The following is a 21,247-nucleotide window of genomic DNA, read 5'->3' on the forward strand; positions in this document are numbered from 1 at the left end:
GTTCAGCGCAACATAGTGGGCCGAACGGCCTGTTCTTATGCTGTGCCCTTCTACATTCCAATCTGAAGGAATATGGGGAGTTTAAGAAAAATGAGATTCACCTAGCATTCGCGTAAATGGGCGGTTAATGCAGATTGGGTGGGGTGAAGGGCTTGCTTCATGTTGACTCTGGGATTCGAAGAAACTGCTCTTGGAATAAACCATTTTATGTTTTGATAACAGTACAGCTTCCAGTGCTACTATAAATGTCCCTTCTACCTATAAGTACTTGACATGTCCGCATCGCAGATCTCCATTCAAAAAATCCTCGGCAGAAATACAAGGTTCACATCCACGGACATTTCCAAATCAATGCCGTCCTTCTGCTTTTAGCAATCAAGTGCTCACTGGACCGCCAAGCACAATGTGTCCGAGGACATCCGAGCAGGATCGGTGGGAGGAAAGGACGTTTCCGATCGAAGCCCTAAATCAGGACAATTCCCTCCCTCCCGCCGATGCTGCAGTCTCTTGTATATCTTTGCATATTAGACCGCCCTCCCGTAGCCTCACAGCCTTTAGTGAAAATCGCCTTCCTAAAGTTGTTTAATGTAAATTTAAGAGCGTCGGGAATGAAAATAACGTCTAATATTACAGTCGCCCTACAAAATTTGCCTACACGCCTTTCGATCTCTGTATTCTCCTGTGAGCAGGCAAACGCGTTACCTGGCCAGGTGGGACTCACTACTGCCACAGGTTGTTTGGGTATCAGTTGATGTTTCACCCAAACTGAAAACGGAATCCATACAGGGGCATTAAGGAATTGTTATGTATATCGGACTGCTGAGCAAGGGTTGTAGCTGCTCGTCAACGAGACCGAGATTGCTCTGCGTTCGTTGTTTCCGTGCACAGGACTTGATTTACCTGATACACCGAAAGGGGAAGTGCAGTCAGTATCAATGAGCTGTAAAATTAAACTACCAGCACGTTCGTCGGAGGGCGGAAGTTGTTGCACCTGTTCAACTTGTTTAGAGGACTCCTGTTGACTTATTTTACAGCCTGAGTTAGGCCAGGATGTGTTCAAACCATGTACTGACTCTAACACTGCAGAATGCGCTGTAATTAACTTGGCTGGTGCGTTTTGGCAGAGTAAAGTGCTGATTTCATTTCAGCGACTGTGACTATGGGCGGCGGATCATCCCGGATTACTGGCAAACACTGCCGCTCATTGCTCCATGTCTATTTCATTTTACTTGCTTATTTTTTAAACTCTTTTGTGGATGCTTCTGGAAACAACACGGCTTTTGATATCCAGGATACGTCAGGCAGTGGACGGCATCATGATCCTAACACATATTACGGCGCTACGACCTCCACACATCAGGAGGAGCGACTCAGTGTCTTCTCCCTGGATTACTACCATGTACAGGTTCCATTCGAGATCACCCTCTGGATACTCCTGGCTTCCTTAGCTAAAATTGGTAAGTTTGAGAAGATCAACAAACTGGCATCATGTTGAAGGAAGTTTCCACAAGTGGAAAACAGCTGTTTGATGTGATTAAACAAATCAAGTTTTTATGTTAATGGCACTTAAACAGGCGAATCTAAATGTTACAGTTTAAATCACAGCTTTAGTGAATTGGCTGTTGTGGGCTCCACATGTTCTTCAGTTTTCCCTTTCTTTCCCTTTAGTAGTAATTTGCTCATTCAGTAAATCCATAAATCAAACCTATGTGCAGCTATAGAGAAGACTTCCTTATTTACACCTTGAAATTTTTATTCTAAAGTGGCTATATTAAAAAAATACAGTTTTTGCCATAGTGATATCAAAAGGGTTTTTTAAAATAAACTTTTTTTTAGAATGGGGAGACCATTGGGCTAAATTGGGCTAAAAATACCTGCTCATTATCAAATTCATTATGTCTTTAATATGGATCCCAAGATATTTCACTGAACATGCTCAAAGACAAAAATTGACATTGAGCCAAAGCAAAATTGTTTCAGAGAGGTGACAGAAAGTCTGGGTAAAGAAGCAGACGAAGGAAGTGATGACATTGCAGAATGGGATAGCAGAAACTAGGACTGGCACTGGCGTGCTTGTGCCATGCTACAATGGGATAGCAGAAGCTAGGACTGGCACTGGCGTGCCTGTGCTTGTGCCATGCTACAATGGGATAGCAGAAGCTAGGACTGGCACTGGCGTACCTGTGCTTGTGCCATGCTACAATGGGATAGCAGAAGCTAGGACTGGCACTGGCATGCTTGTGCTTGTGCCATGCTACAATGGGATAGCAGAAGCTAGGACTGGCACTGGCATGCTTGTGCCATGCTACAATGGGATAGCAGAAGCTAGGACTGGCACTGGCATGCTTGTGCCATGCTACAATGGGATAGCAGAAGCTAGGACTGGCACTGGCGTGCTTGTGCTTGTGCCATGCTACAATGGGATAGCAGAAGCTAGGACTGGCACTGGCATGCTTGTGCCATGCTACAATGGGATAGCAGAAGCTAGGACTGGCACTGGCGTACCTGTGCTTGTGCCATGCTACAATGGGATAGCAGAAGCTAGGACTGGCACTGGCGTGCTTGTGCCATGCTACAATGGGATAGCAGAAGCTAGGACTGGCATTGGTATGCTTGTGCCATGCTACAATGGGATAGCAGAAGCTAGGACTGGCACTGGTGTGCTTGTGCCATGCTACAATGGGATAGCAGAAGCTAGGACTGGCACTGGTGTGCTTGTGCCATGCTACAATGGGATAGCAGAAGCTAGGACTGGCACTGGCGTGCTTGTGCTTGTGCCATGCTACAATGGGATAGCAGAAGCTAGGACTGGCACTGGCGTGCTTGTGCTCGTGCCATGCTACAATGGGATAGCAGAAGCTAGGACTGGTGCTGGCATGCTTGTGCCATGCTACAATGGGATAGCAGAAGCTAGGACTGGTGCTGGCATACTTGTCCTCGTGCCATGCTACAGTGAATTCACTGGGCTGCAACACTTTTGCCTGGTTTGCCACCGGATTGTACCACTTTGTGTTTTGGCCTCCACTGTTTCGATTTCTTTGTGGAACTGAATTCCCCAAAGCTTTCATCAACCTGTTGTCTATATTTAAGCGGCATATTACACACCTTCTCTTGTGTCATAGTTAATGAAGCCCTCACTTAGGATCCTGCCATTTATTGGCTGGTTGTATTTCACTCTGTAGACTGAACAGAGATGGAATTGCCTTGGTCCTTGCCTTTCTCTCTGCCAGAATGTCATCTTTGCAATGTCCACCAGCTGCAAAGGAATACTACCACTAGTCCTATCACCCACCCACCGCACTCAACAGCTCAAACTTCCCATATTTTGGACTTCAACCCCAGTTCCAATCACATACCTGGCTCATAATCTAGAACTGGTCCTGACATCCTCCAGAACCGAAGATCAACCTCTAGATTAATGAAGAAACCAAGTTCTGGATTATCATGATCTCTGAACGAAAAGATGCTGGATATTCAGAGTTTTACTTTATGCCTTTATTTTTGGAAAAAATATGTGAGGCATTTTATCAACTTGGGGTGAGGCACAGTCTCCCAGTTTCCCTGTTTCCTTTGATGAGGCTCTATTCTCAAATTGCTCTAATCTTCTTGAATTCTTTTTTTGCTAACAGATTTCTTTATCCTTACTGTCTTATACTCTTAGTGTTTCCCTTTCTGTTATCCTTCCTTTGTCTTCTATCTATTATGCATTCCCAAATGCTGTTTCATCGATAGTACTTGTATCTATAGAAGACTCTTTTTTGTGACTCTGTTTCTCTGTTTCATTACTCTGTTGGCTGTAATTTCTGTATTAGTATTTTGAACTTGTCTCTTTCCTTTAGTGAGCTCTCTCAATAACATGTCTGCAATTGTAACATCATCTTCTCGATTTCATTTACTAAGATACCACCTGCATCCCTCACCACCAATCCTTTTGTACTTTCTATTAAATTTCTGCCATTTCCATCTCTAAAAGATAAGCTGAAAACAAAACACATACACATTCCTTTCTCTGCATTCTGAAGAGGAAGTCTGTTTTTGTCATTTTGTTTCTCCAGCATATACATTTCAGCTGTTTTTCTGGCAGGTTTCTATACAGTTGTAGCAATTGCAAAGCCCATTTATCTGGGGCCTCTGGCATCTTGTGTGCTGTACTTTATCGGTTGGTGGGAGTTGCTGCAAGAGCTTAATGTGTAATCACACTTCTGTCCACTATTGAACCTGTCCAGCATGTTGGTTGTGAATTATACTTCTTTCTCCATCTCCAAACTTGTCCACCACTTCTCATATCTGTCAAAGAACAGGCTTCCAGGGGAGGATACTTAATTTCACCTGAGCATTTTGCAACCTTCTAAAATTATTGTTTTTATATGTGGCACATCTAACTTGGGTGGAGAGATTACTTTTGTCACTGTATAAGGGTAGCAGTTAGCTGGGGTATCAGCTTTTATATAAGCAAAGCATGTGAATTGTTCTGTATATTTAATTCAAAGCAACTGAATGTGGAGGTCAAGGGGGGAGAATATAGAATGTATATACAGTAATATACAGCCAATTGGAACTTGTGCTTGAAATTAGATATACTATCATTTGTGGACAGGGTGCTCAGTTTACTCTGTGATTCATTATCTTTTGATAACAAAATCAAAAGAGATTAGGTTTAAAAGAAGTGAGGATAAGGCTGAAGCCACCAAGTCCATTATCTTATTGCAGTATTACCATTATGTATGAGTGCAATGACCTTGATCAGCCCCACCTGTGGTTTCACTTGGCATCAGTCCACCTTACAGGAAAAAGGAGGTGCTCTTACTTGATGCATTCAGACATGCATCTAAAATTGACTCCCTGAGATTTTGCAATTGTCCTTAATTCATACTTGCTCTGGGTTTGAGTATGAATGTTGTGAGCCTACTCTTAAGCTTACTGTGGTCATTTCTTGACATTGCAGCCACCGATCAACAATTATTAAAGTTATTCTTTCAATCTGTTCCTGCTATCTTGCATCTTTTTGTTGTCTAATGTCATTGACCTGCACCCAACTATTATGAACAAGCTCAGATAGTGTGTTTAAAAGAACTTATCCCTACACTACAATATTGTGCATTCCACCCTGTTGATCAGCATGTCATCAATGTATTTAGTTTGGCAAGCCTGTTTATAAAGTCACAGAATGATAATAGCATACAGAGGCCATTTACCCTATCATGTGCATGATGACAAAGGTGTTCTCCACCAGAATAAAAAGTCATATGACATGAAGACAAGTCCTTTGGCTTAAGAAGTCCATTTTCATCTACCCATGTTTGGCCCATTCTCTTCATATCCATGTACCTATCCAAGTACTGTACCTTTCAAATGGTACCTGCCTCAACCACTTCCTCTGGCAACTCATTCCATTTACTGACCTCCCTCAGGATGAAAAATTGCCCCATGGATTCCTATTAGATTTTTCCTTTCTCACCTTAAATCTATGCTCTTTAATTCTTAATTTCCACAATCCTGAGAAAATATTGATCCCATCTATGCCCCTCATGATTTCAAACACTTCTATAAGATCATTTATTCTTCTGTGGTCCAGTGTAAACAGTCCCAACCTGCTCAGTCTCTCTCTATAGTTTAGTCCTGGCAACATCTCCTTTGCACTCTTTCCAGCTTGCTGACATCTTCCCTATGTCAGAGTGACTGAAACTGAACAAAATGTTCGAAGTCTGACCTGACCAATGTCATGTACAACTGCAAAATGACTTCCAACTTCTATCCTCAGGGCTCTGACCGATGAATGCCAGTGTTTCAAAAGCATTCTTTCACTGCACTGTCTACCTACAATGCAAATATTCCTAGTTCCCTCTGTTCTACAACACTCCTCTGGGCCCTGCTGTTAACTAAGAATGTCTTACCCAGCAGATCATGATCCCTCTGTAAATCCTGACTTCACTGTCAATGATACCGTCCATCTGTGAACTTATTAACCATGCCTTGTCAATTCTCATCCAAAGCATTTGTGTAGATCGTCAATAGCAAATGGCCTAGCACTGACCTCTAGGGAACACCACTAGTTCTGACTTATGGGCTATCAGTCAGAGAAGTAAACCAGCACCATTGTATATTCTCTCATTTCATCCAATAGCATTTTTCTTTTAAGCCTTGTAATTTTTTCTCCATGTCACTGTATATTTGTGAATTTTCCTCTTGAAAGCCACAATGGAACCAGTCTCTACCACTTCTGTAGGCAGTGACTACCAGGTTTCAGCCACACACTGTTGAAGAAGGGTTTTGGAGGGAAAGAAATCATCTTTCCTCATGTCATTCCTCTAAGTTCTCTTCTGTTTCATTTTGTACCTTTCATGCCTAGTCCTCAATCCCCTTTCCTATTGATTCTGATATGATCTTTTATACATGTGTATCGCCCATTTTCCAGAGGAATGGTCTCAGTGTCTCTGCCCGGCCCTTGTAACTACAAACCCTCATCTCAGGAATCATATTTATAAGTCTTTGCTGGACCCCCTCCCTATCCTTCCGTTAATGTGGTGAGCAGAATTGACAAAATACTGATCCAGCTTCACATTAAGTACTGAGGTTCAGGATGAAATGTCTGCTTTTGTGCTCTCCCTCTATTCCCAAATCACAGATCTGACTGTCTTATTAACCACTTTCTCAACCCAACCTGCTGCTTTCAATGATTTATGCAAACCTATCTCTCTGCCCCTTGACCTTTTGTATTCGTAATTCAATATTACTTTTCCTCATTTTTCATACTAGAATGCATCTTCTCACATTCATCTGTGTTCAGCTTTATCTGTTATACAATGGCTATTCTATATTCTGTTTATATACTGATGCACCCTGCCACTATCCTTCTCACAGCTCAAAATACTGCCAAACACTGAAGATTCTTAGCAGTGTAAATACTGGGAATTAGAGAATGAAGTATATTTAGGCTGTTTCTGATCTGTATTACACTTGGGTGGGTGATAGTGTAATCTATATTTGGCTTTGGTAATAAACTAGTTAGGAAAATTAGTGAGGTTGAAAATGAGGATAGGTTATTTGAGTTGGAGTGTAATATATAACATACAATATATGGAATTGTAAAATAGTCTACTTTTGAATTAGATAAAGAAGTATTAAAGTTAAAGACTTCAAATATTGGTACTTAGAGGTCCATGATTTAGAAATTAACATGCAGGCATAGAAACAATTAGGAAGACAAAGTTTGTCTTTATTTCACTTAATTTCGAATACAAGCATAATAAAGTTTTGGTCCAATTATACAGAGCTTTGTAGATTATGGAAAAGGAAATCTGTTCTTCAGGTCATCTGGTCTAATGGGTTGGTGTGCTCTGGAATTTAGAAGGATGAGAGGGGATCTCCCACCCAAAAACAAAATTGTTGCTGGCTTGTTGAAATAGAGTTTGAATGTGTTTGAATGTGTACTGAAGCGAAATATTACGTAGGTTAGGACGTGATGTTCTGTTGGCATCATTCGACAATAATGTACTTTTATGTAATTTACAATTACAATAATGTAATTTTAGGGTTCCAAAATCCATAGAGTGCTAACTTCTCTGATTTTTGCTCATTATTCCGAGGATTTGAAAACAAAACATTTAGTATTGTAAGCATGTCTCTGCTGAAGTTTAAATGACACAGAAATCTGCCCAGATAACTTTCAATCCACTTTTTTCTTGTTTGAGACTTTCCCTGAACCATATCTGTGTCCTGCACCATTTCATATAATAATCTTTATTTGTGAATACCTGCACTTCATCTCTATAGTCAAGTCAAGCCCCTTTTATTGTCATTTTGACCACAGCTGCTGGTACAGTACATAGTAAAAATGAGACAACGTTTTTTCAGGACCATGGTGTTACATGACACAGTACAAAAACTAAATTGAACTACGTAAAAAACAACACAGAAAAAAAACTACACTAGACTACAGACCTACTCAGGACTGCATAAAGTGCACAAAACAGTGCAGGCATTACAATAAATAATAAACAAGACAATAGGGCAGTAATGTGTCAGTCCAGGCTCTGGGTATTGAGGAGTCTGATAGCTTGGGAAAAGAAACTGTTACATAGTCTGGTCGTGAGAGCCCGATGCTTTGGTGCCTTTTCCCTGATGGCAGGAGGGAGAAGAGTTTGTATGAGGGGTGCGTGGGGTCCTTCATAATGCTGTTTGCTTTGCGGATGCAGCGTGTAGTGTAGATGTCCATAATGGTGGGAAGAGAGACCCCGATGATCTCAGCTGACCTCACTATCCACTGCAGGGTCTTGTGATCTGAGGTGGTGCAATTTCCGAACCAGGCAGTGATGCAGCTGCTCAGAATACTCTCAATACAACCCCTGTAGAATGTGATGAGCATGAGGGGTGGGAGATGGACTTTCCTCAGTCTTCACAGAAAGTAGAGACGCTACTGGGCTTTCTTTGCTATGGAGCTGGTGTTGAGGGACCAGGTGAGATTCTCCGCCAGGTGAACACCAAGAAATTTGGTGCTCTTAACGATCTCTACCGAGGAACCGTCAATGTTCAGTGGGGAGAGGTCGCTCTGTGCCCTCCTGAAGTCAACAACCATCTCTTTTGTTTTGTTCACATTAAGAGACAGGTTGTTGGCTCTGCACCAGTCCGTTAGCCACTGCACCTCCTCTCTGTAAGCTGACTCATCATTCTTGCTGATGAGACCCACCACGGTCGTGTCATCGGCGAACTTGACGATGTGGTTCGAGCTGTGTGTTGCAGCACTGTCATGGGTCAGCAGAGTGAACAGCAGTGGACTGAGCACTCAGCCCTGGGGAGCCCCCATGCTCAGTGTGATGGTGTTGGAGATGCTGCTCCCGATCCGGACTGACTGAGATCTCCCAGTCAGGAAGTCTAGGATCCAGTTGCAGAGGGAGGTGTTCAGGCCCAGTAGGCTCAGCTTTCCAATCAGTTTCTGAGGGATGATTGTGTTGAATGCTGAACTGAAGTCTATGAACAGCATTCGAACGTATGTTTTTTGTCCAGGTGGGTTAGGGCCAGGTGGAGGGTGATGGCAATGGCGTCGTCTGTTGAGCGGTTGGGACGGTATGCAAACTGCAGGGGGTCCAGTGAGGGGGGCAGCAGGGCCTTGATATGCCTCATGATGAGCCTCTTGAAACACTTCATGATGATGGATGTGAGTGCAACGAGACGGTAGTCATTTAGGCAGGACACTGAAGACTTCTTCGGCACGGGGATGATGGTGGGCAATTCCTCAATATTGAACTTGCCTACATAAGGAAAGCTGATCTCAGCTATGCTATGAGACTTCTGCATAATTTGAGTCTATTATCAGCTCACTACTTAATTTCTTTGTCTAAAAGTAAATATATTTTTTCTAATGACCTAAGTTTTTTGATGATTTGAATTCACTGTTCTGGTATTATCCTAGTACCTCTTGAGAAGGACAAATCCACAATGATGGCACTTAATGATTCAGAATGAGTTGGTTTGATAAGGCAGAGTGAAGTGCCGTATTGAGACTTATGGAAGCTTTAATGTCCATCCTATTTGCAATTGGCAGAAAACCAAATCAGAAATAATGTTATTATCTGAATACAGAGGGCTTGAGCATTTTATTTCTTGTTGTACCCTAAAGCCGAGAACAGGGTGCATTTTTATTTAAACCGTATTCTTGACTTGACATGTTCAGATATTTACAGTGTTGTAACTATAGCTAATATCACTTTAACTATATATATAAAATAACTATATTATTAATAACACCTTTTCTGAAGTAAAATGTGGTCAATTATCACCTCAAACAATAAAAAAGCAAGCAGAGACGAAGCTGATTTGAAGGATGGGCACAAAACCGAGGGGCACCATGTTCAAGACAGGGTCACAGGTGGAGTTCATATTGCTGTCACTGTTGGAGTGAATGATTTGGAGAGGAGTTGATGTGGAAGAGTTTCGATGCCTGTCCACCTAATCCGGGTGCAAGGTTTGACCACTCCAAGCTCTGAGCCAATTTGGCAAGATTGAGAATGGCTTTGGACTGTGCGGCCCAAGCGTGTCGCTGCGCTGGGGCCCGGGTCCTAGAGTGAGGCTCTAGGTGGTGCTTGGACAATTTAAGCGCTGGTCCAGATAGACTGGAAAGCCTGTGTGTCGTGACCAGAGGCGAGGGTCAGATTGATTTTGCTCGCTTTCCAGCGATATTCATTCCTCTCTCCAGCGGCTGTCGTCTCTGCGTGTTTTGCAGTGTTTTTCTCCCGCTAATATTATGAACTGAGATAGCTAATATGATCAAGCTTGGGTTTACTCCGGCTGCTCTGGGGAGTGGATCTAAGGACTCAGTCCCATTCGAAATGCTGTCATTTGCTTCCATTGTTTGCACGATGTGTGTTTCTTTTTCCTCTTTTATGGTCTTGGGTTCTTTGGGTTACTTGCTTTGGAGCTGCCTGTAAGCAAACAAATCTCAAGGTGTATAATTATACATTCTTTGATAATAAATGTACTTGAATCATGTTGAATCGTATGTCACTTGGTTATAAATAATTTGTTGATCTGAGGAAGTGCAAAGCAAAATTTTTCCAAGAGGTGCTTTTGGAAGTTACCTATTTGATTAGATATTTTATGGCAGCTCGTTTAGTCTTGCATGTCATCTGTTTATGGCATGCTTTGTTCAGCATAATATATTGCAGCTATACTACTTTTATGTTAATGGCGAGGAAAATTTGTATCCATATCTTGCAGAGAGAAGTCAATTTGAGAAGAAGCACTTTGACTGAAGTGAGTAATCTTATTCAAGCTAAGTTTATGAGAAACTACAATGAAAGTACAATAGCACAAACATCATTCGAGAAATGTTTACAACATTATAAATTTACATGCATCTTGTACAGGAGAAGTGAGAAGACTTGAGTAAAGAGCTGTTGCTTAGTCATAGTAGCACTACTCATATTTCCATGAAATGCTTCATGATCACATTTCACCATTATTGGCTCCTGTCCATTTGCAAAAGTATCAGTCTAAACATTCTTAAGAAACTAGAGGGGAACTCCAGGCACTTTCCAAAACTACTTCAGTTAATGTTCAAATGTAAGGCAACAGATGTGAAACATTAGCTGTTTCTCTTTCCACTGGTGTTACGGCACTTTCTACTTTTATTTCACATTTTCAGCATCAAAGGTTTTGTTTTACTTTTCCGTTTGTTTAATTCACTTTTGCTTCTCTTCTGCGAATACTCAGCTTGAAGCTTTGCTTCTCTCATTGATAAGATTTTCTCTTGTCCCTTGCTGCTCTTTTGAAAGGTAATTGGCCTGAAATGGTTAACTCTTCCTCTCTACACAGTATTCAGCAGATCAAATAGCACTTCTAGATTCTTTAGCCACACTGATTCTGCAACCCAGTATTTCACTCTCATTAAATTGGGGTACACTTTTTGCCCACCATTTAGTTGTGAAGTAAAGTTTTGCTGACTTCTAATTAAATGTAATCTGATACTATCAGCCATTTATATCAAATAAGGGCTGTCAAAGTCTGCTTCAGACCTTTTTTGAAATCCTTCTGATCTTCCTACTCCAAGATTTGGAGGCCTTAATTCATTTCACTTTTTCTTGTGATGACATTGCTTTAATTGGCACAGCACTCTCAACTGATTTTATCGCTGTACATTTGACTGTTCCAGACCCAGTGGCATTGTACATGGAAGGCTATCTGCCTTCCACATTATTCAGAGCTGCCACCCACTCTTCTATATGATCACACTCTTTTCTGGTGCTGACTCATGATTGGGCTTCTGACCCACCCAGGCACCATCTCCACTTATACCATTGACTCAGCTGGGTGTCTGTCTCCTTCCCTTGTTATGGTGTTAAACAAAGAGGCGAAGCAGCTGATTCTGGAAAGAAAGACGAGACGACTTCACTGCTTCTCTCATCCTCTTTCATTGAATGCTGAGCTTGCCCAGGATATGTTACTTCAAGCACATTAATCCTGTCCCTGCTCAGTATTTCAGGTTTCTGGGAGTAGCCTACAATAATTACCAACAGCACAGCTTCCCTATTATCTTGGACTACAGTGCACTTCAGTAACTCCGGTATTTACTTCTTTGGAGTAATACTCATTATTTATGGTACTTGTCCAAGTCTGTGGCTGTGGGCCTCTCAGCTCATTATCGAGCAGTAAACTGTGGGATCTACACTCATTATAATGTGCTGACAATTTATTTCTATTTTTTTGTTGAAATCTTTTTCCATACATAGACTACAGTTTTAAAATGAGGAAATACATACAGTAACACAATCCCTTGAGGGTTGGAGTAATCCACCAAGCTTAAGTAACAGTTTACCACCTTCATAGTACCATGTACCACCTTCATAGTTGAATATAGATGCTCATTTTTATAGAGCAATGTGATGCATGACCAAATTTTATGTCCTGATCGATCAGCTACAGAACCTCCCTCTGCAAATGGATCCTCAGCTTCCTAACCTGATGACTACAATCTGTGTAGATTGGTGATATCTCTTCCACTCTGACGATCAGCACTGGTGCACTTCAGGGGTGTGTGCTTAGCCCACTGCTCTACTCTCTCTATACCCATGACTGTGTGGCTAGACACAGCTCAAATGCAATCTATAAATCAGCTGATGATACAACCATTGTTGGTAGAATCTCAGATGGAGTTGAGAGGGCATGAAGGAGTGAGATATAACAGCTAGTTGAGTGGTGTTGCAGCAACAATCTTGTACTCAATGTCAGTAAGACAAGAGCTGACTGAGGACTTCAGGAAGGCTAAGATGAGGGAACACATACCAATCCTTATAGAAGGATCAGAAGTAGAGAGAGTGAGCAATTTCAAGTTCTTGGGTGTCAAGATCTCTGAGGATTAAACCTGGTCCCAACATATCGGTGCAGCTATAAAGAAGGCAAGACAGCAGTAATATTTCATTAAGAGTTTGAAGAGATTTGGTTTGTCACCTAAAACACTTGAAAATTTCTATAGATGTACCATGGATAGCACTCTGACAGGTTGCATCACTGTTTGGTATAGGGGGTGGGGGCTACTGGATAGGACCAAAACAAGCTACAGAAAGTTGTAAAATTAGTCAGCTCCATCTTGGGTACTAGCCAATAGTATCCAAGATGTCTTCAAGGAGCAGTGCCTCAGAAAGGTGGCATCCATTATTAGGGACCCCCATCACCCAGGAGATGCCCTCTTCTCATTGTTACCATCAGGAGAGAGGTACAGAAGCCTGAAGACACATACTCAGTGATTCAGGAACAGCTTCTTCCCCTCTGCCATATGAATACTACCTCACCTTTTTGTTATATATATTTCTATTTTGCACTATTTTAATTATTTAATATACATTTATATACTTATTGTAATTGATCTACCTAATTCTTTTTCTTTGTATATTATCATTTATTGCATTGTATTGCTGCTGTTAAGTTAATAAATTTCACGACACAGTGATAATAAACCTGATTCTGATTGGGATAACTTATTGGCTAGGGCAACATGATTTCCCTGAACTAACCTACCCAGTTTGAAGTGGTAGTTTATTTAACCTAAGCAAATACATGCAAAATTTAAATTGCCACAGTTAAGTTCTCCTGCATCCTCTAAAGTCAATTATTTATGCAAAGTTTTTTTCTGGAAACCTGCAGTAGTATTTCCTAGCACATATATCACTAAAAATGTAAAGAGGTTTGCAGTGTTTATTCTTCTGTGTTTATGTTTTTATTATGAGCAAAATTTACTTTTGAACTAATAACAAGTAATTATTTCCACCTCATATCACATTCAGTAATGGCAGTTCAAGGGGTAAGAAAGTGTAACACCTTTCAAACAGAAATCTTCAATATTTTCTTCTTATGTGTTTTAACTAACAATTTCTCTTTTGGAGTGCCATCATTCTTACTTGCATTTGAAGCAGAGAATATCATAAACCAGACTACTGTGCAAAGGAGCTTCTGCATACAGTAAGGAAATGCATGAATGAGTCATTTTCTACCCAAAGTAAATAGTATTTTGCTGCCTATATTTTTCAAAGTACATAATTACAGTAGAATTTTGTCACTGCTCTGTGTGATTTTAGAAATCTTATTTTGATTTGTTGAGATCATTACACCTTGTAAACGAACACCCCATTCGGCCCTTATTTGAAGTAACTCTAGATGATCATTGACCTAAAACATTTCTACTTGCAAAGAATCTTCTGAGCATTTCAGAATTTTCTGTCTATAGCTCAGATTTCTAACATTTCAACCCAAGAAAAATCTAAAAAAGATTCTTCTACTGAATAACCATAACTTTACTGAATTGCTCTTTTAATAGGCTAACATTTTTTATTTTGCATTTCTCACAGGATTTCACCTTTATCATAAACTCGCCACTTATGTGCCAGAGAGCTGTTTGCTGATCATCATCGGGCTATTAGTGGGAGGAATTATCTTTGGAGCTGACGAGCGATCTCCTCCTGTTATGAGCACAGATGTATTTTTCCTGTACTTACTGCCACCCATAGTTCTAGATGCAGGCTACTTTATGCCCGGCAGGCTCTTCTTTGAAAATATCGGGACCATCTTGTGGTATGCTGTGATTGGAACCGTATGGAACATAATTGGCATCAGCCTGTCACTATATGGAATATGTCAGATCCAGGCTTTTCAACTGAGTGACATCACACTCCTGCAGATCTTAGTCTTTGGAAGTTTGATCTCAGCTGTGGACCCTGTGGCAGTTTTAGCTGTCTTTGAAGAAATTCATGTAAATGAACAACTTCATATCTTGGTATTTGGGGAGTCACTGCTTAATGATGCTGTCACTGTGGTAAGTAATCCAGTCATTATCCAGTAATTTGTATATACTTACCATTGTTTCTGTCTCTGAAGATCCCTTCCCTTAACATCCCATCCTATTTTTTTGACGATTAACTTCTCCAACGAACTCTTTTCCTCAAGACCTGATTTATCTTAGATGCTCATCAAATAATAAGGAATTCATCTTCTGTTCATCCAAGGAACTGATCAAATACAACAATATTTTGTTCCTCATCCAGTAATCTTATTATTATCCTTTACTTCAGTTGTCTTTTAAAGCTGTTCACACCTCTTTTCTTCCAATCAGATGTCAATATACGATGTAACTGATATAGATGGGGGCAGGAATTTAAAAGGGGCATATGCATATAGAAGTGTCAAACCTGTGGTAGATGGACTTCAGTGTGGAGATTTGAGTCTAAAGTGAGAAGGCCTGATTATGTTGTTGAAGTGAGGAAATTGGGAACAGTGAAGGGATTGAATTGTTGGTATACATAAATCACTGAAAGATAATTTACAGGTAGAGAACGATTTATCTGGGTTTTAGTGGATTAAGCTACTGTGCCCAGACCTCTTGCCCAAGTTCAGCATTCCAGAAAATAGAGGCACATTGCAGGTAACTTGCTTTAAAGAAAAAAAGCTGATCTGGCTTGCATTCCTGTTTCTCAGAGGACTTCAGTGCTAATCTAATTGTGTTCAATAGTATTTTTCTAGGGTTAAAAAGATGTCCTATTTTTGCCAGTGGGGAATCCAAAACATTTTAAAATTAATTACAGTAAACTATTTAGGTGAGTAATTGGGAAGCACAGTGCTAAATGGAAATCTGGAACCAGAGGCTTCAAAAGTCACTGGTTTTGAATCAACTTAAGCTTTAAAATTGATAGATTTTAGTTGCTGAAAGCTGAGGCATAAAGAAAATGTAGATGAATTAAGTTTAAGCACCAATCAAACATGATTTGAAGGTGTGAAATAGGCTTGCCATGAATGGTCTCTTCTTTACACCTATGTATATTTTCATTCCTTCTTAACCCACCTCCACCTGCTTAAAAATCTCATGATTAAACATCGCTCAGCACATTTGTATTAATACTTAATGTAAATGTAAAACCTTAAGGTTGTTATCGCTGGGGGTGGTAAATGGGGACAAGTTTCCACTACCTACTAAATGCTCCCAATGACGTGTGCTTCAAATAGCTTTTAATAACAAAGCCCAACTCCTGGCCTTCACATGTAGCTTAGCTACTAAGGTCAGTGGAACCATTTCTACTGACAGGAGAGGGGCAAAGGTAGGTTACTGGCACCTTAAAACCAGTCGCTTCGGGCAGATGGGGTTATCTCATCTAGGAGAAGGGAAACTGATCTCAAACCTCCACTGCCTTGTGGCTATACCCACTCATAGGGAAGGCTTCAAGAATAAACTCTTGAGCTAAAAAATCCAGAGCAGGAGTCCCTAAGGTAGTCCTACATTGAGTTTAATGTTGACTCTTAAGTCCTGCGATGCTTCTAATAACGAACTATATCAGTCTCTGCCATTCCTTTGGGTTCAGCAGAGGGAGCTTGCTCTCCATATCGTACTGCCCAGGCTTGCATATCTAGACAGCTAGGATGCAACATCCATGGTCAACTGTGACTCACAAATGTAAACCTGTGGCGACCCACTTCCCAGCGCACTCGAACCGGCTCACACCGGCATTGAGGCAGGTCCCAAAGAGGGCGCCAAGCCTGCTTCACCAGCAAGGGGAAAAGCCCGCGCGCGGGACGGGACTGTGAATACACGGGGAGGGCAGGATCAGGAAGGCTTTAAAGCGAGGCCGCGAAGTTGGAATAAAGCTTTTTTGTAACTGCAGCTCACCGACTCCGTGTCGTTATTGCAGCGCTGCGTGTAGCACACCGCTACAAACCCATGTATTTAATAACTCATGATCTATTAGTGGATGAACTATTTTAAAGCTTGCATAGCAATTGCTCTCACAACATCTTTTAATGCAATCCAAATGATGGAAGATTAAACTGGGTTTTTTTCTGGGCCATGGCTAATTTTATTTTGTTTCCTTTGATGTTTATGGAACAGAAATGAACACCACTTTGTTACCTATACATTGACACTTGAAATTGTTTATTACTGACTGATTTTATAAATGATTTTAGTTCCATAATAAAGTATTGTTACTTGGGTAGCTGGTGGGAATACCCACTACAAAGGAGGTGTAAGGTGCTCCTTCCCTCTGCTAGCCTGCAGGTCACCCTTTGGAAAGGTGTAGCACCTTCTTAGTCCCCTGATCAGGGTCATGTGAAGCCATAGGAGCAGGTGGTGGATGGTTGTTTGAGCAGCTGGTGCTTATCACAAATCCTGGTTATGCGACCCATGATCGTCCATGTCATACGATATGGCACATAATGATGATGATAAATAAGGTATGGTGAAATATTTCTAATAATTTCTGTTATTGACTGACGTAACGTAAAGGATATCCAATATAGGAACCTTCTTCAGAAAGTTCCATTTGTGTCAGATAGCAGAAAGCCTACTGCAGTTAACTAAAACCACCAATTCTTTTCATTCTTCATTTCCTGAGAAAAGCTTGATTAGTTTTGAACGTGGTTAAACAAGGTGAGCCTGAATACGAATGTAAGTGCAGTTGCTAGGTGACCGTTCACAATGAGCTAGGCCTTCAGTAATTTTATTAAAGGGTAACCTCATGTTTTGGCATACACCTCTATTAATATTCTGACCTACTGCTTTGAATGCAAAATTAATTTTAAATAAAACCAAATTTGTGGTCTTATTTACATTACCTTGAGAAAGTATTCAGACTCAACAACTATTTTCACATTTTACTGCCACAATATATTTTCTAAACTTAAAATATATTAAAGTAGGATTTTTTGAGGAAATCTACGAAATATTGTGCATCACGTCAATTCAAAATAAAAATTCCAAAGCCTGTAAGCATTTTACAAATTTAAAAACCAAAATTGTGAGGCTGCAAAGGTATTCATTCTCTTTTTAATTCCTGTGCTAACTTTCCTCAGTAGCAATATATTACCTTACCAACTCACCCAATTCGATGATAAGGAAAATTGGAGGACCTCCTGTTTTCAATGAATTCACAGGAATACTGTAAGTACCCCCTCTCTCTGTAAGGTCCAACAAACAGTATGGTAGATTTTCTACAGACCAAAATGAAGACAAAAGAGCATTCAAGACAAGTCAGGGAAATTAGAACAGGGAAGCACAAATCTGGGGAAGGGTACAAGACCATCTCAAAGCCACTGAACATACCTCTGAACTCAGTGCTGTCCATTGTGGAAAAAATAGAAAAAATGTGAAATCATAGCCACACTGCCTAGGACAGGCTACCCATCTAAACTTAGTTGCTGGAAAAGAATAGCACTTGTAAGGGAGCCAAATTTGTAAGTAAACTGCAAAAGTTAGTGGCTGCACCTGGAGATGAAGTTTATGGCTCCACAAACTCTAAGGCCTTGAACAAAAAGGGTATTCATGGAAGAATGGCAAGGAAGAATCCCTTGGCTAAAAAAAAGCACATCCTTGCCCAGAAAGACTTTGTAAAACATCACTTAGAAGATGCTGTAAAGATACTAAGATTGAGTGTTTGACAGCTCTGGGCCTGTATTCACTGGAATTCAGAAGAATGAGGGGTGACATTGAAACCTATTGAATGGTGAAATGCCTTTACCGAGTGGATGTGGAGAGGATGTTTCCTATGGTGGGAAATACTAGAGGCCAGAGGACACAGCCTCAGAATAGAGGGGCATCCTTTTAGAATGGAGATGAGGAGATATTTCTTCAGCCAGAGAGTGGTAAATCTGCGGAATTCTTTGCCACAGGCAGCTATGGGGGCCAAGTGTTTATGTATATTTACGGCAGAGGTTGATAAGTTCTCGATTCATCAGGGCATGAAAGGATACGGGGAGAAGGCAAGAGATTGGAGCTGAGAGGAAAATGAATCAGCCATGATGAAATGGTGGAGCAGACTCAATGGGCCAAATGGCCTAATTCTGTTCCTATATCTCACGGTCTTATGTGCCAGAAGCTCTTGTGGTCAGATGAGACTAAAGTGGAATTGTTTGGCCTTGACTCTAAATGGTACGTGTGGTGTAAATCTAATACTGCACAACAGCCAAGTACCACCGGCCCATGGGGATGCGTTTTAGCAGCAGAAACTGGAAATTTGGTCAGGATTGATGCAAAGATGAATGCTGTTAAACATGGAGAGATCCTGGATAAAAAACCTGTTAGCCTCTGCCAAAAAGCTTAGACTGGGGAGGAAGCCTGTCCTTCAGCAGGACCACACCTAAAGTACTCTGCCAGAATGGAGTGGCTTCAACTGAAGAAAATTGATGTCCTTGTGTGGCCCAGTGATAGTCCTGACCTTAACCCCATCAAACATCTCCAGCAAGACCTCAAGGTTGCTGTCCACTGTTGCTCCCCAAATAACCTGACAAAGCTTGAGCAATTTTGTAAGGAGGAATGGGAAAATCTTGCACCATCACGTTATGCAAAGTTAATAGAGACTTATCCAAAAACATTACTGACTGTAATAGCTGCGAGAGTACTCAGTACTGAGCAAAAATGAATGCTTTTGGACTGCTGACGTTTCAGGTTTTGGATTTTTAGTTTTTCATGCTTTACAGATTTCTGGGTTCAACTGTGAAGAAAGGAGCATATGATTCACAAATAAAACTTCTCAGTTAAATTAATCAAAATCCCTAGTTGTAATACTCATTTTCGTGAAATGAGGCTGAATGCTTTTTTAAGGCACTGTACATTAATTCAAATTTTGGATGTGCTTTTTAAAATATCAGCTTTGGTTTTGTAATTCCTTTGTCTATTTGCCACTACCGATGCCAGTTATAGACCATTAGTTTCTACATTTCATCGGTGAACTGTATTTTCTCATCCTGTTAAAGGTGATGTGTGTAGAGCTGTAAGATCTCATTGATCAGTCTCAGCACAGCATTGTACATTTGTTTTTGAGTTTTGCAATCGCCACTTTGCATATGAAGGACATGCTTACCCAAAACTGGCATGTTGAAAGGCATCATCGGCCATTTAGACAATAGGTGTTAGTGACATTTAGTGAATTTAAATCCAATCTTTGTGTTTTTGAGGGAACAGATGCACTGAGCATACATGGTTAGTGTTAGCAGTGTACGGTCCTTTACTATACGTATATACTGAACTGTCATGTGCTGCCTGCATTTGCACTAAATGCCATTGTGGATGATGCTTCACTATTTTGAGTGTTTTAGGCTAGGCATTCAGCAGGATTTTTTTTTCTCGTCAAGAAGGCTCTGAGAACATTAAGGGAGATGCTGAAACCTGGAACAATACATGAACGCTGGAGGAACTGCTGCCAAGCTTTAGAGTTGGTGAATTTGCAGTGATCAACTTGCTGCCATTATTGAAACAAGCCATTCAGCCCACCATGTCTGTGCGGACTATCATGCCTATTTACATTAAATTCACTTGTCTGCCTTAATTCCATAACCCTCCATTCGAGTACCTGCCCAGTTGCCTCTCAAATATTATTACTGTTCCCTCCACCATCAGCTCCAGATGCTGACTACTATTAGTGTGAAAAGTATACCTCCTCCGATCCTCTTTTAAAACTCCTCCCTCATGCCCTAGTTTTAACCACACGTACGAAGGGCAAACAAACTCTGGCTATCAACCCTATTCAATTTATATTTCTTTATCATGTCGCTCTTGGCCTACTTTGCTTCAGGGTATATAAACTTAGCCTATCTGATCCCTCCTCATTATTTAAGCCCTCCAATCCAGGCAACATCCTCGTGAATTTTTTCCCTACTCTCTTTATTCTAATCATATCCTTTCTGTAGTGTGATAACCAGAACAGCTTGCAATGCTCCAATAAGTGTAGCCTAACCAATGTCATGTTGAATTTGACTTGTTATCCCAAGTCCCATACTCAATTCCTTGACCAATGAAAGCAAGCCTGCCATCGGCCTTCTTCGTTACCCAGTCCAAAAGTGTTGTCACTTTTCAACATTGCGTTATCACAACGTACTTGCACACCAAGGTTTCTTTGTTCATCAGCATTCCCAAGACCTTTCGGTTCACTGAGATTATCATGTCATGTTTTAACATTCCAATATGGATCTGTTCAAATCTGAGTTAAATTCAATCTGCCATTTCCTTGCCTGCTTTTCTTGTTGATCCAGATCCTGTTGTAACTCTAAACAGCCTTCTTCATTGTCCAAGTATACCACCAATCTGCAAACCTACCAATGATATCACCTACATCAAACTGGTTCTAGTGTTTTCCGATGGGGAATGGAAATGACACGTACCAATAACAGAGGCTCCCAGGGAAACCTTGGTGTTATACCACGGGTGCTCTGCAGCTCCTGTCAGTTGGGAATCGTCAATCCATTGAGCAAGACACGCAAAATGCTGGCGGAGCTCAGCAGG

At 40.9% G+C, this 21,247-nt stretch overlaps 1 protein-coding gene across 1 annotated transcript in view; it reads left to right on the forward strand.

Annotated features, from left to right (window-relative positions):
- The first annotated feature begins 736 nt into the window (after positions 1 to 736).
- slc9a2 (solute carrier family 9 member 2) overlaps positions 737 to 21,247 on the forward strand; it is a 97,380-nt gene continuing 76,869 nt past the window's right edge. Inside the window, exons 1-2 of the mRNA XM_073043518.1 lie at positions 737 to 1,457; positions 14,337 to 14,800. Of these exons, the coding sequence (XP_072899619.1) occupies positions 1,160 to 1,457; positions 14,337 to 14,800 (762 nt within the window). The 5' untranslated portion in view covers positions 737 to 1,159. The remainder of the gene's footprint in view (positions 1,458 to 14,336; positions 14,801 to 21,247) is intronic.

The sequence above is a fragment of the Hemitrygon akajei genome, chromosome 4 (genome assembly GCF_048418815.1).
Source record: "Hemitrygon akajei chromosome 4, sHemAka1.3, whole genome shotgun sequence".
In the NCBI taxonomy this organism is placed as follows: Eukaryota; Metazoa; Chordata; class Chondrichthyes; order Myliobatiformes; family Dasyatidae; genus Hemitrygon; species Hemitrygon akajei.